Raw genomic sequence first — 15,858 nt, 5'->3', positions numbered from 1 at the left:
TCTGAAAATACTGATCGTGCCTAAAAGAGCAATACCATCTGAGTCACTGAGTTTACATGACGTTCCATGAGTTCACATGATTAGGCTCCAAGGGGGTGGAGAAAAATGTGTTGGGGGCGTGGCCTGGCTGGAGTGCAGGCTAAAGGCTGCCATTCATCTTACTTCATGGGTTTGCTTCATAATGTGCGGCTTATGGACCTTTTCCTTTGACTTGCTCTTACATGTGTGTTTGCCTGGGTCAACAACTCAGAAAGCATTGAAGCCAATGGCAGAAAACAAAAAACATTTTCAGAAGCAGGCCAGCAATGGCAGCCACCATGTTTCATTCTGTACAGATCCTTTAAAAAGCAAATGTTATGCTATACAGTTTCAATATGGATGGAGATTGCCAAGGTCATTGCAGAAGTAAGCTACCTATAAAAAGTATGTCCAGCCATCATTTTTGTTATCTTTTCATAAATGTTTGATAACTTAAACACAATTATATAACATATCAGACTTATCTGATCAACACACAATAATATATTGGTAACATCACAACAATCATTCCCAGGACAAGGGCAGATCCTAGTATAAATGGTGGTCCACAAACACACATTTGAGTGGGGGAAAAAAACGATTATGTTCTATCATAGAGTTATATCAAATAGAAAAAGAAAAATTAGACTGTTAGTCATTAGGTACACATACCACATATGATTATTAGCAGCCATAATTTTCCATTATGAAATGTATAGCACAACTACCGCCTCACCTGGCTCTCTCTGATTCAGGGTTACGCAGATAGGAGGTGGGGCTTCTGTTGATATGGCTGTTCTGTACAGTGCCCCTGTTCACATACACCTTTCCTCTTCTTAGATTTACATGTGCTATGTCAATGCTCTAGGCACAGAATGAAGAATTAAAACAAAGCATTCAAGTTAGGATAGATATTTTTTTTACACTACTATATTTTATGTTCTTAAAAAAATAAATTCAGGAGTTGCCCTAACAGTTTTTTAATATGCCTAAATTACAGAATATAACTGCTGTATACAAATGTTTCAGATGGGAAACCACTTGAAGGCTAATGCCGCGTACACACGGTCGTTTTACGTGATGAAAAAAAATGACGTTTTTAAAAACGTCACTTTAATTGACCGTGTGTGGGGGAAAACGTCGTTTTATGTCTTCTAAAAAACGACCAAAAAAAATTGAAGCATGCTTCAATTTTATGTGTCGTTTTTCAAAACGTAAACTTTTACTTCACAGAAATTGACCGTGTGTAGCAAAAACGGCGTTTAAAACGACGTTTTTTCATCCGCGCATGCCCAGAAGCTACTTATGAAGCGAGCTTCAATGGAAAAACGTGGTGGAACGTAACCTCGCTTTGCTAGAACATTGTGAGAAAAACGATGGTGTGTAGGCAACTTCGTCTTTGAAAATTGAAGTTTCAAAAACGTCGTTTTTTACTTCACAGAAAATGTCGTTTTTTTTCATCACATAAAGTGATGGTGTGTATGCGGCATAAGTGCACTCAAAAGAATATTTCTGTATTAGATTTGTTTTCTTTTAGTGGCTTCAAAGAAACTCTGGGCCAGATTCTCAAAAGAGATACGACGGCGTATCTCCAGATACGCCGTCGTATCTCTGAGTCTGGCCGGTCGTATCTATGCGCCTGATTCTTAGAATCAGTTACGCATAGATTATTCCCTCGGATCCGACTGTCGTAAGTCTCTTACGCCGTCGGATCGTAACTGCATATTTACGCTGGCCGCTAGGGGCGTTTACGCTGATTTACGCTTAGAAATATGTAAATCAGCTAGATACGCGAATTCACGAACGTACGCCCGGCCGACGCAGTATAGATACGCCGTTTACTTAAGGCTTTTCCCGGCGTAAAGTTACCCCTGCTATATGGTGGCGTAAAAGCGGCGTACCAATGATAAGTATGGCCGTCGTTCCCGCGTCAAATTTAAAAATGTTTACGGCGTTTGCGTAACTCGTCCGTGAATGGGGGTGGACGTAATTTACGTTCACGTCAAAACCAATACGTCCTTGCGGCGTATTAGGAGCAATGCACATTGGGAGATTTCCACGGACGGCGCATGCGCCATTCGTGAAAAACGTCAATCACGTTGGGTCACAAGTTATTAACATAAAACACGCCCCCCTGTTCCAAATTTGAATTAGGCCTTTTTATGCTACGCCGCCGCAACTTACGGAGCAAGTGCTTTGATAATACAGCACTTGCCCTTCTAAGTTGCGGAGGCGTAACGTAAATCGGATATGTTACGCCCGCGAAAAGATACGCGGATCTACAAGAATCTGGCCCTCTTTGTCTATTGCAGGGAGCTTCAAACACTCTAAAAAAAAAGGGCCAGTTTACTGCCCTTTAGACTTCAGGGGGGCCAGATTGTGTCCATTGGGAGCAGAAAAAGTCGCAATGTCAGTGGGAAAAAATAATGCCTCATTGTTGGTTTCAGTGGGAGTAATTGTGCCCCATCATTGGTGTCACTGGGAGTAATTGTGCCCCATCATTGGTGTCACTGGGAGGAATTGTGTCCCTTCATTGGTGTCAGTGGGAGGGAATTATGCCTTATTGTTGGTATCAGAGGATGAAGCAGTGCCCCAAGGGCCAAATAAAAGCTCCAGAAAGGGCCACATCTGGCCCCAGGGCCACAGTTTGAAGACCACTGGTCTATCGGATATGAGATGCCAGAAAAAAAATCAGTGACAGCAGACAGGAAGTGATGCCATTCCATTGTCACGGCCCAGGAGGTAGAGGTATACCCCTTTGGCTAGCGTTGCAAGACACTCATAGCGGAGCCGATGATATATGTGATTGTATGCTAAAAATCCTGGTGCAAGGCTATGTACATTTTAACGTGAGTGAGCACTAGTAAGCTTTTAACTGCTAGCTCCTAATAAAATGAGGATTTTACACTATGTAAGTTCTTTTTTTCTTCTTGACTATTTCCTCAATTGGAAGAGTGAATACATTTGGAGGAGAGAGAATGGCTGGCCTGGGGATCCCTTGCCTTAAGGAGGAAAAGCGCAGCATGACCCAATTTTCATTAGGGGGTCATGGAGGTCCGGCGACTTGTTTGCGTTTAAGTTGGTGGTACAAGGGTGACCTTTACTGAAGAACTGTTTTATTTACTAATACAACACTGAACAGCACAGAGCACTGCATGGAGTGTTTTTCGATGGAATTTCATGTTAGATTTATTATAATTACTTTATTGATTGTATGGTTTGTGATTGTATTGGAAACATAATTAGTTGTTATTTAGATAATATTTGCACTTTTTAGTCTAGGATGTGGGTTATTTGATTGATTAAAAAAAATCCAGTACCTGTTTATAAAATGTCTGTAAAAAAGTATAGCCAGTGCCATAATCTACTGTCTAACAATAACAATTAAAGTGAAGCTAAGGCTAACAGTCTTCAAAGATGGACAAATAAAGAGAAACAACGAATCCAACGTAAGTTAACATTCTAGGAGAAAACGCTGTACTGGGGCACTTAGTCATGTGACATCTTTTAAAGGCAAGGATTAGAATTCAGTATGGCTGATTTTAGCCTTTGGCATACATCATAGGACTGAGTACCTAGGCCCTCAGACATGTGGCCAGCATTTAAATGAGCAAAGAGTAGCTTTTTATCATAGAAAAGTAAGTATAGCATTCTTTTTTATAACTATATCCATCCCAGCAACACTGTTCACATATTTTGATGTAATAAGGGGTAACTTCTTTTAGCTCTGCAAGGACAGTGGGCTTCTTGAGCCTTCTGGAGACAGTATTTGCCCTGTTGATAGTTGGTAGGTGCAATATACTTCTCCTGACCAATCAGCGAATTGCAGAGAGTGAGAGATAAATAGGAGGACTGCTCGCAGGTGCCTGGTGTTTAGAGAGTGGTATGTTGTAGTGCAGTGGTTCTCAACCTCAATCCTCTAGTACCCCCAACTGGCCATGTTTTCAGGTTTTCCATTATCTTGCACGGGTGCTTTAAATCAGAGTCAATAGCTTGGTATTTTGGACAGCTATTTTATCTAAGAGAAATTCACAAAACATGGCCTGTTGGAGGTACTTGAGGACCAAGGTTGAGAACCACTGTTGTAGCATTTCCAAAGAGGAGTTATTTATTTTTCCTGTGGCAAGGCCTATATACTGTATAGCATTGTGTAGGTCCCCCTCCTAGTAAAAGTCCCCCCTCCTAGTAAAAGTTTCCTCGACAGAATCCATCAAGAAACTTGGTGGCAAAGCTTTTTTGCCGAGGAAAACTGTGGTGTGTATGTTTTTCGTCGAGAAAACTGTTGTGGATCTCGACGAGCAAAAAAGAGAACAAGTTCTCTTTTTCCTCGTCTGGGAGCCTCAATTTCCTCGTCGTGTTTCTCGTCGGGCTGGTTTACGATGAGAAACACGTTCGTGTGTATGCTTAGAAACCCGCGCATGCTCAGAATAAAGTATGAGACGGGAGCGCACCTTCGGTAAAAGTAGTGTTCGTAATGGAGATAGCACATTCGTCACGCTGTAACAGACTGAAAAGCGCGAATCGTCTCTTACCAAACTTTTACTTAACACGCAGTAACATGACATTAGCAAAAGCAGCCCCAAGGGTTGTGCCAATGGAATAGAACTTCCCCTTTATAGTGCCGTCGTACGTGTTGTACGTCACCGCGTTTGAAAACGACAAGATTTTGTCTTGACAGTGTGTACGCAAAGAAAGCTTGTCAAGATTCTCGACAAGCCTGACAAGGAACACGTCGAGGAAAACGATGTTTCTTTTACGACGAGTTTCTCGGTCGTGTGTACGAGGCCTAAGTCACCGATACTGGTGGAAAGATAATTCAAATGAAATGCTATTATAAAAGTTGCCAGAAGTTAATCACAAAGATCCCTAAAACTAGTCTTGAAGTTACAAGAGAATATGCATCTGTGCAACGTTACATCCATTTTGGGCAAATGTACCATTTATCAAGTATTAATTCCAAGCTGCCAGATGACTTTTTTCTGAAACATACAGTAACAAGAGAACCTACATGTACATGCGTACACCTACCTAAAAGATATGTCATAGCACAGACATGTAACCAGTGTTGCCAACATACCAGATTGAAATTTACTGACACGACACCCAAAATTTACTGGCACAGCCAAGTTTTTACTGCCATTTCCAAAAGTTACAAAATTACAGTTTTAAGTTAAAATTTCAGTATTTAGGCTACAAATAAATACAATATGCAATTAACAATAGACATTAAAGCGGGAGTTCACCCGAAAAAATAATTTAACAGTAGATTGATGCTCATTTTGTCAAGGGGAATCGGGTAGTTTTTTTTTAAAACGAAGCAGTACTTACCGTTTTAGAGAGCGATCTTCTCCGCCGCTTCCGGGTATGGTCTTCGGGACTGGGCGTTCCTATTTGATTGACAGGCTTCCGACAGGCTTCCAACGTCGCATACATCCGCGTCACGAGTAGCTGAAAGAAGCCGAACGTCGGTGCGGCTCTATACGGCACCTGCGCACCGACGTTCGGCTACTTTCGGAAAATCGTGACGCGATGTATGCGACCGTCGGATGCCTGTCGGAAGCCTGTCAATCAAGTAGGAACGCCCAGCCCCGCAGCCCATACCCGGAAGCGGCGGAGAAGATGCATCTCTAAAATGGTAAGTACTGCTTCGATTGTAAAAAAAACACCCGATTTCCCTTGACAAAACGAGCCTAAGGCCCCATACACACGGGAGGATTTATCCGCGGATACGGTCCAGCAGACCGTTTCCACGGATAAATCCTCTCGAAGGATTTCCGCGGATTTCCATCCGATGGAGTGTACTCACCATCGAATCGAAATCCGCGCCAAAATCCTCTGGCGATGACGTGTGTCGCGCCGTCGCCGCGATTATGATGCGGCGACGTGCGCGACGCTGTCATATAAGGAATTCCACGCATGCGTCGAATCATTACGACGCATGCGGGGGATCCCTTCGGACAGATGGATCCGGTGAGTCTGAACAGACCAGCGGATCCATCCGTTGGGATGGATTCCAGCGGATAGATTTGATAGCATGTCATCAAATATTTATCCGCTTGAAATCCATCCCAGGGGATAAATATCCGCGGAAACAGATCCGCTGGAGTGTACACACCATAGGATCTATCCGCTGAAACCCATTCGCTGGGAGTTTTCAGCGGATGGATTCTATCGTGTGTATGGGGCCTAAATCTAATGTTAAAAAAAAAGGTTTTTGGGTGAACCTCCACTTTAAGGCAAAAGTCATATTTCTTATTTTATTTTCAATATAGTAAGTAAGTGGCTCAGGGACAGGAATCAGAAGGGGTGACACATGCACATGAAATGGAAGGCAGTGTGCAGCAGCACAGATCACGGACACATCCCATCTTGAGTCACAGTGACAGTCTCTATCCATGCCAAGTGGTCCTTTCAGTCCCCTCCAGTCCAAACCACACTGACAGGCCCGCTCCCAGCACGCCTTTCTCTCGTCCCACAGACCCTCACACAAAGCTCTGGCCACTCCGCTCGGCTCCCTTGCACCATGACATCACACAACATGTTCAGGCACCATCTCTGCCAGACCCACCCCCACCGGTACCACCCAAACACACTGTAGCAGGCACTTGGATGATCCTGGCCGGCTCTGAGCCCAATTCCAAGTCAAGTGTCACAGCCATATTTTTTACTGGCAACCTTTAGGCATCCTTACATATGACATTACTATTGAACTATCTTTGCAAAGGAATTATTGACTGATTTTAACCACTTCCAGACCCGCTCATGTACATATACGTCGGCATTTTAAAGATGGATATCTCGGTAACGGCAGCAGCTGCTGCTACAACCGAGGTATCCATCTTTAGTGCTAAGGGTCCTGTACACGATAACAACGATCTTCGCGGCGGATTCGCCGCAAGATCGCCGTTATCGGGAGAGGGCCCCCCCCTCCCGCCGCTCTCCCGCGCCCTCTGCCGCTTACCGTCGGTATCGGCGGAGGCGATCGGGACTGTTCGGCAAGTGACTGGGGATGTGAGTGAGGGAAAAATGTCCTTCACCCGTCCCCATGGCTCTGCTGGGCAGAAGTGACGTCAAAACGTCAGTACCGCCCAGCGTCTTAAAGAAACATTTTTTTTTTGTCATTTGAAAAAATGACAGTTTCAATTTTTTTTTTGTTTCTTGCATTTAAGCCTAAATATGAGATCTGAGGTCTTTTTGACCCCAGATCTCATATTTAAGAGGACCTGTCATGCTTTTTTCTATTACAAGGGATGTTTACATTCCTTATAATAGGAATAAAAGTGATCAATTTTTTTTTTTTATGTGTAAAAAGTAATACAATAAATAAAAAGAAATAAGAAAACAAAAAAATAATTTTTTTTAAAGCGCCCTGTCCCAACGAGCTCAGGTGCAGAAGCGAACGCATACGCGAGTAGCGCCTGCATATGAAAACGGTGTTCAAATCACACAAGTGAGGTATCGCCGCGATCGTTAGAGCGAGAGCAATAATTCTAGCCCTAGACCTACTCTGTAACTCAAAAAATGCAACCTATAGAATTTTTTAAACGTCGCCTATCGAGATTTTTAAGGGTAAAAGTTTGACGCCATGCCACGAGCGGGCGCAATTTTTAAGCGTCACATGTTGGGTATCATTTTACTCGGCGTAACATTATCTTTCACAATATATAAAAAAATTGGGCCAAATTTATTGTTGTCTTATTTTTTAATTCAAAAAATTTTCCAAAAAAAGTGCGCTTGTAAGACCGCTGCGCAAATACGGTGTGACAAAAAGTATTGCAATGACCACTATTTTATTCTCTAGGGTGTTAGAAAAAAAATATATAATGTTTGGGGGTTTTAAGTAATTTTCTAGCAGAAAAAACTGTTTTAGTCTTGCAAACACCAAATCTGAAAAACACCTAAGGTCTTTAAGTGGTTAAAGCCAAGTTAAATATAGCACATGGTCACTTTAAGGCTCTTTAGGGCTCTATAAACTGGAATAAGCACATTATCTATAAAGGTAAGCACTGCTCTGAAAATTATATCCGATAACAATCAAAATGTTTGCTGATAGGCAAATGGTTTGAACTTTTATACATATCATAAGAGCTCACTATAATATTAAGGTTTGGTAATTACTTATGGACTTCAGCTTATAATTATCTTTCTGCTATTCCTCTTATCACACACTACAAAGGGTGTTATCTATTCTGGGGTAAAAAGGTATTCTGCCATGGGAATGGGAATTTCTGTCATGTGAGGTGACTGGGAACATGCTCCTTTAAGAGTGAATGTGAAGGTCCTGAGAATTAGAGACAAAAGCGATAAAATCCTATTACAATAGTAGATGTCAGAATACAGAGATGTTAAAAGCCCTGGTGTACTGTAGTGGTGCAAGAGTTTATTTAACACAAAGTCCACATAAATCTAAAATAAATATGGTTATCACTTTTTGTTGACTATAAAAAACAAAGTATATATGAATTGGTGTTTACTTTGACATTGACATTACTTTGAAATCTTAAAGAAAATCACATGCAACAGATCATACCTTAACAATACCATTGACAATGGCATCGGTGATCCCTCTGTGAAATCCTCTACTCGTCAACATGAAGGTTGTGTATTGGAAAAAGCCTGATGGTCCTGAATGGGTGTGGGTGCCACTTAACACTACATTGTCTTGCCTGTATAGATCCCCATATTTGGTTTTCAACTTGTCCATTACCTTTGAAGAAAAATATGGTAGTAGAAATGTGTAAAAACTGCATGGTGATTTTGGGCTTTGGCAGTGGAAATTGAATACACAGGTGCTGCCCAAAGCAATCAATTGCATTAGATTTAATTTCTAACTGGTGTAGCACTACCCCTGAAGGAGCTGCTGATTGTTTTGGGTGGCACATTTACCTCATGGCTCCCCCAAATTCCCAGGGGTGAATGATGCGTATTGCATTTGGTAGAAGTAAAGGAATGTCCGCAACAAGTGTTTTTTGCTGTGCTCTTTATTACCCAGCCGGGAAAAAACAATAAAACTTGTGGTGAGGAAAGTAAAGTTGAAAGGAGAATAGCAAATTCAGGCGTGATGATAGGGAAACAGTCCTGCTTCCAAGCATAATACTTCTCTGCGCCACTCCTGCTGGAGTGGGTTTAGTGCACCCGGACAGGCCTCTTTCACTGACCTGGCAGCTGGAGTATCACTCGAACCTTTGTAGGATAAAGTCCCTGCCACAGAGCCTCCTTGGTGAACTTGAATTTGAGGTAAAGTCTCTGCCACAGACCCTCCTTGGTGAACGTCAGGGAGAAACCTCTGCCACAGGCCCTCTCTGATTTGTAGTTACGGAGGCAATCCTCCTTAGATGAATTACGCCTAGATCTCCTTCAACTTGTCGCCCAGGTACCGACTGACAGGTGATCAATCCTTCAGTGTCCGGCTACCCCGGTGGTTTGTCAAGGCCCTTTTGGACCGCCAACCTCGCAATGGCGCTACTCAGACGGACTCCCCACCAAACAGCAATATAGCTTGTGATCCCTAAAGGTGGGAACCCAGTTGCTCACTGGGTCCCTGTCGCTGTTCAGATGCTCTGGGCCATTGTGGCCCCGGAACCAGGAACACTGCGTGGAACGCCAGGTAGGCCATAACGCTGGGGCGCCATGATGTGGTCACCCTAAAGGTGGGTGCCACACTCGAAGAAGAAGACCCAGAACCAATGGCGTCTGTCCCATAAATACCCCTCACCAGCATGCACAGCGAGGTCAAACCCTCCTGATTGGCTGCTGGGAAGAGCACCCAAGCCTCGACTCCACTGCTGCCACCTGCAGCACTGGGGTTGGAAGAACACCCCAGCACAGCAGAATAAGCCCACAGCACAGCCAAGCTGAGACAGAGACCCTGTTTAACACATAACAATTTGGATCAGAGTTTAACTACACTCTGATCTCCCTCTAAATTTAGCTAGCACCGGTACTGTAAAGTAACCAGGCGCTACACAGGTATTGAATGTTTGATTGCCTCTCATTGGTAGCAGACATATGGTCCAACAAACACCAAACTATACTCTTGCATTCAAGACGTCAAACGCATGAAAGCTTGTGCAGCAACGATAAGTAACACTCTCAATGCTTCTGAATGTGTGTAGGATCCCTGGGTCCGTTTTGATACCTCTTTGAAGAATATATACTGGGGATATATCCCAGAATTGATCCTGGCGAGCTGTCATGCCCTGTTATGCTCTGCCCCACCTCTCTATATTATTCCCTCCACTATTCCTCTCTACTTCCTTACCCCCATATCCAGAAGTTATTACCTATTCCTTTCTTTTAGGCCTCATTCATACCAGCATACCTATACATACTCCCGTGCAAAGAACCATTTTTGCCTGCACAGGTGCTCCATGAATTCACATGCCTTGCAGAACCATTTGTGTCTATTGGGGAACAGCATCTGCACAGACACAGCCACTGGTCCTAACTTGACAGTCGTGTAAGTTCATGTCCCCGAATGCAGACAGTGTACGTTTGGGGACATGCATCCGCACAGCTGTCATGGTGGGACCAGTGGTTGTGACCATGCAGCCGCTGCACCTCAAAAGACATGAATAGGTCTGCCTGCACGCAAATGCATGGAACACCTGTGCATCTTGTGCAGGCAAAGATGGCCCTTCATACAGGTGCATGGATAGGCAGTCATGTGTGAATGAGGCCTTACTATCCATCTCCATTGACCTCATTTGATTGCACCTCCCTATCTGACATGACTTCTCTAGAGAAAAAGTTGCAACTCCTAAACCATGGGTGCTCAACCTGTGGCCATTCAGCTGTTGCAGAACTACAATTCCCATCATGCCTCTGCTTTTTGGAGTCATGTTTGTAACTGTTAACTTGCAATGCTGCATGGGACTTGTAGTTCCACAACAGCCAGAGGGCCACAGGTTGAGCACCCATGTCCCAAACCATATTTTTGTGCGAAGATACTAACTGTCACATTTGTGCACTCTGAGGAGAAGATTTCTGTTATGCTGATCCTGCAATATCATGTTCTTCAAGGCTATAATGTTCTGTCATGCCTTGGTATAACTTGTGAACATTTTCCAGTAAAATACATTTAAACAGAGAAAAATTACAATTGGAATCTCAAATCCTTTCAAACACATTATTTGTGAACTTACCTCCAGCCGGACTCTCTGAGACATCATTCCTATGTCTGCACTGACAAACACCACCCTCTTAGAATTATCTGGCTGGGCTACAATGAAGGCTCGGCTGTACTGACGAGTGTGAAGTCCTCCTGCTATTTGATCACCACTAGCATAACCCATCTAGAGATTAAAAAAAAAACATTTGGTTACTTTGGTTACTTACTTGAAGACTTTATACAAGTAGTATATAACGTTTTTGGATGCTTTAATATATGTGTAATAAGTGCCATGACATGAAAAATTCATAATTCAGCTTTATTAAATCTTCTTGCACTATTGCCAGCGACACACTCCAGCAACAAACAGACACAAACAATAACACAGGGCTTAGGGGAGTAGTGAATACTAAACTATAAACTTAGCTTAGGCTAATTAAAACCTAACAGCACTAAATTTAACATTTATTTTTTCATTTTGGATAGAATAAGGGAGGGTTATAAGCCAGGTTTTTTTTGTTTTGTTTTTGAGGAGGGGGTTGTTTTTTTGTGCCTTCTGTATCCCATTGGGAACATTTCCCTTTACTTCCTGTCCTACAGCCAAAACAGGAAGTGAGAGGAAATCCATCCAAAACAAGGGAATCCAGTGGTGTCACAGGGTCACCAGAACTAGTGTCCCCATTTCCCTTCTATTCCTGTTCTAGTGTCAACCCAGAATTTGGGATTTTCTTTTACTTTCACTTTCAATGAACACAAGAGAGGATGAAACTCCCCGACAGGAGCAGAAACTGATAAAACCTGTTTGAATCCTTTTCCACTCTATCCAAAACTAACAAAAAAAGAGTTTTGCAATTAGTTATACTTGGCAAATAGAAGGAGAAGAAATGGAAACAGTGACACATTTTATCTTCCTAGGCTCCAAGATCACAGAAGACGGTGACTGTAGCCATGCAAATAAGAGACGCTTGCTTCTTGGGAGACCTAGACAACATTATAAAAAGCAGAAACATCACCCTACGGACAAAGTGCTGTATAGTAAAAAGCTATGGTATTCCCAGTAGTAACCTATGGCTGTAAAAGTTGGATCATAAGGAAGGCTGAACACTGAAGAATTGATGTTTTTGAACTATGGTGTTGGAGAAGACTCTGAAAAGTCCCTTGGACGGCAAGAAGATCAAACCAGTCAATCCTGAAGGCAATCAACCCTGAATATTCACTGGAAGGACAGATCCTGAAGCTGAAACTCAAGTACTCTGGGCCACCTAATGCGAAGAGAGGACTCATTGGAAAACATGGAAGAAAAAAGGAGAAGAGGATGACAGAAAACAAGATGAATAAATAGCATCATCGAAACAATGAACATGAAGTTAAGCAAACTCCAGGAGGCAGTGGAGGACAGAAAAGCCTGACGCGCTATGGTCCATGAGGTCACGAAGAGTCAACCTCGACTAATCGACTGAACAACAACAAACCATCACATACGGGACTAGCCTCAGGTGATACACAGAACTAAAACAAATCCTCCTACAAAAGTTGTGCATGTTTATCTGCGGCTCTCTCTTCTCTACAGTCTTCTAAAACACACAGATTAAAGGCTATTTCTCTGCTTTAGCAGGCAGGGGTGGGGATCTGATGTCACTCACTGCACATCATAGAGAGCAGAACTGCATGTAATATGAGACCTTAGTGAAGGGAAACAACACTCCCCCTCTACACAGTCTCGGGCAACATGCAGCACTAAGGCTGTCAATCATCTTCTGTGTCCTGTAGGGGGGGCAGGACTGTCTTCCAAGATACTGTAGTGCCGGGATAACCAGTCAGAAGTAACTAATGCAGATAGCAGAAGGAAGAAAGGAGACAGAAATCACACTTGATGCTTTAGATGGACTTAATATAGATGGATATAATTTGTTCATTTTTAATTTCAGAGGTTTACAACCACTTTAACTGTTATGAATATTATTGTAATTAATTTTTTACATATGCAATGTAGGTAAAAAAAATATATATACCAGGGGAACATCTGCTAGGAAGCCAGTGCAGTCAGCTCTACCAGCCCCAACGAGGAAATTTTCAGAATCAGTTAGGACAGTAGTAGTGGCAGTGGTGGTGGTGGTTGTGGTGGTGGTGGTTGTGGCAGTGGTGGTGGTCCTGGCAGTGGTGGTGGTGGTCCTGGCAGTGGTGGTGGTGGTCGTGGCAGTGGTGGTCGTGGCAGTGGTGGTGGTGGGGGTGGTCTTGGCAGTGGTGGTTGTGGTGGCAGCTGTTGTTGGACCTGAAAAAAATAACATAGGCTAGATTTCTGAACCCTAAAAATTTTAGATCATTGGATAACCAAGCATAGAGAAAAGACCCAAGTTTACTTTAACAATTGTAGTTGAAATTGCCATATTTGACAATAAGCATATTAAAATCATACCAGTCATTAACTGTAAAATCATGTGAGCAAGTTTAGTAGGGCAAAGAAGAATGTGCACTATATTAAATGTAGCGCCCCCTTACTTTCAGTATGGGCACTACGCTAAAGTTAGTGGGGAATGGGAGAGTTATTTTGCTCCCATTCACAATTTGTTAAATTGTGGGCTGCTGTCATTCCTGAACTATCCTGTAGGTCAGTCTGCGCTCCAGGGGTGTTGTTTCCACCCCTGGGTGACAGGTGGCGCTAGAGGGGTTCTGGCAGAGCCACTCTTCCCCAGCAGCCAATTAGAGGAGTTTTTCCCTCATGGGGCATGCTGGGAAGGGGTATATCTGTGGCAGACGCCATATTTATTGGTTCTTCCCGCGGGTTCCAGGTGCGGCATCCACCTTTAGGGTGCGCACATCCAACGGACCCCGGCGTTGGCCTTCCAGGCCGGGGCCGCATGCTACGCGGAGCTCCATTTGGCTAAAAGGGGCCCCGGTGACTTACTGGGTCCCCCGCTTTACTGAGAAGATCCCAGGCTGGGTGCCGCTAGATTGGGGGATCGGCTTGAGGAGAACCCAGAGGCAGGTTGTCCAACAGAGCTTGAACGAACCATCAGGGATCTGGTGACCGGAATGCTGACAGGTACTCTTTGCTGTCATCCGGTGACTTATGTTCAATCTACTGGAAGGATTCGCTCAATTCGACAACTTTGCTCATTCAAGTTATAGGCCTGTGGCACAGGCCTGTGGCAGAGGCCTGTTCCTCCCAGCAACATAAAGTGACACTTCGTCTGCCAGGCTTGTGGCAGAAGTCTGTCCGGGGGCACTTCACCCACTCTAGCTAGAGTGGCGACGAACTGTGACTACTGTAAGGCCCCGTACACACGATAGAATCCATCCGCTGAAAAATCTCAGCGGATCGGTTTCAGCGGATAGATCCCCTGGTGTGTACAATCCAGCAGATCTGTTTCCGCGGATTTTTATCCCCTGGGATGGATTTCAAGCGGATATAAATTTGAAGACATGCTTTCAAATCTATCCGCTTGAATCCATCCCAACGGATTGATCCGCTGGTCTGTACAGACTCACCGGATCAATCCGTCCGAAGGGATCCCCCGCATGCGTCGTAATGATTCGACGCATGCGTGGAATTCCTTATATGAAAGCGTCGCGCTCGTCACCGCGTCATCATCGCGGCGACGGCGCGACACGTCATCCCGAGGGGATTTTGGCGCGGATTTCGATCCTATGGTGAGTACACTCCATCGGATCCAAATCCGCTGAAATCCTCGAGAGGATTTATCCGCGGAAACGGTCCGCTGGACCGTATCCGCGGATAAATCCTCTCGTGTGTACTAGGCCTAATTGTGCTGTTGAGAGCAGGATCGCTCGGTTCATATCCAGGCCTGATACCGCAAAGTTCTCTATCGCTTCATCAACCTTTCCCTTCCTACTGCATGTTGATGTTGGCTATGTTGGGCCTGAAATAAAGCATTTGAAAACCTTCCTTCATGTACTGGACATTCGCTCACTACTTTATTCATCAGTTACACCCCTAGACAACATTAGGTAACTTAATATGCCGATCCCAACAACAAACCAGCGGCTCCTGCGGGGGTAGCGCTACATAAACAATTAATGACCAGTTGCTTGTTAGTGTTAGCACTAGAAATGAGTAGCGTGGTTTTGTCAAAAATTTATTTTGCCAGGGACATAACAGTTTTTGCCATAGGCAAAATTTTACAAAAGCACAAACATTTTTAATTTCGCTCATTGAGCTAAAACACCAAGTCTAAAAAAGTTACAACAATGTAAAATCTATATAAAAACAGAATGCAACCTCACAAACCCATATTTCATTCACAAAAGAAAATAGAAAACATATACAATTTTTAAATTGAGAAAATTTACCATTTTAATAGAAAAATAAGGTACATTTTAAAAAAGTTGGGACAGATCCATGCTTACCACAATGTAACATCCCCTCTTCTTTTAACAATACTCTGTAAACATATGAAAACTGAAGAGACCAGTTGCTGGAATTTTGGGAGAGGAATGTTGTCCCATTTTTGCCTGATATAGGTTTCTAACGGCTCCCTAGTTCTGGGTCTTCGTTGTCGTATTTTTTGTTTCAAGATACACTTAATATTTTCAATTGGTGAAAGGTCTGGACTACAGGCAGGCCAGTTATGCACCCAGACTTGTACTATGAAGCATTGCTGTTGTCATAGATGCAGTATGCGGTTTGGCATTGTCCTGCTAAAATATACAAGGCCTTCCCTGAATAAAGCTTTGTCTACATAGGATCATATGCTGCTCTAAAACCTGGA

General features: G+C 43.4%; 1 protein-coding gene across 1 annotated transcript in view; it reads right to left on the bottom strand.

Moving 5' to 3' along the window:
* ASAH2 (N-acylsphingosine amidohydrolase 2) overlaps positions 1–15,858 on the bottom strand; it is an 83,856-nt gene that overhangs the window by 48,132 nt on the left and 19,866 nt on the right. The window contains exons 3-6 of the mRNA XM_040362061.1: positions 13,141–13,300; positions 11,163–11,312; positions 8,549–8,725; positions 755–882 (exon numbers count right to left, since the gene is read on the bottom strand). Of these exons, the coding sequence (XP_040217995.1) occupies positions 755–882; positions 8,549–8,725; positions 11,163–11,312; positions 13,141–13,300 (615 nt within the window). The remainder of the gene's footprint in view (positions 1–754; positions 883–8,548; positions 8,726–11,162; positions 11,313–13,140; positions 13,301–15,858) is intronic.

This window comes from Rana temporaria, chromosome 8 (assembly GCF_905171775.1).
Source record: "Rana temporaria chromosome 8, aRanTem1.1, whole genome shotgun sequence".
Classification (NCBI taxonomy): Eukaryota; Metazoa; Chordata; class Amphibia; order Anura; family Ranidae; genus Rana; species Rana temporaria.
The sequence above is the reverse complement of the archived record's forward strand: the minus strand, read 5'-3'. Positions and strand labels throughout refer to the sequence as shown.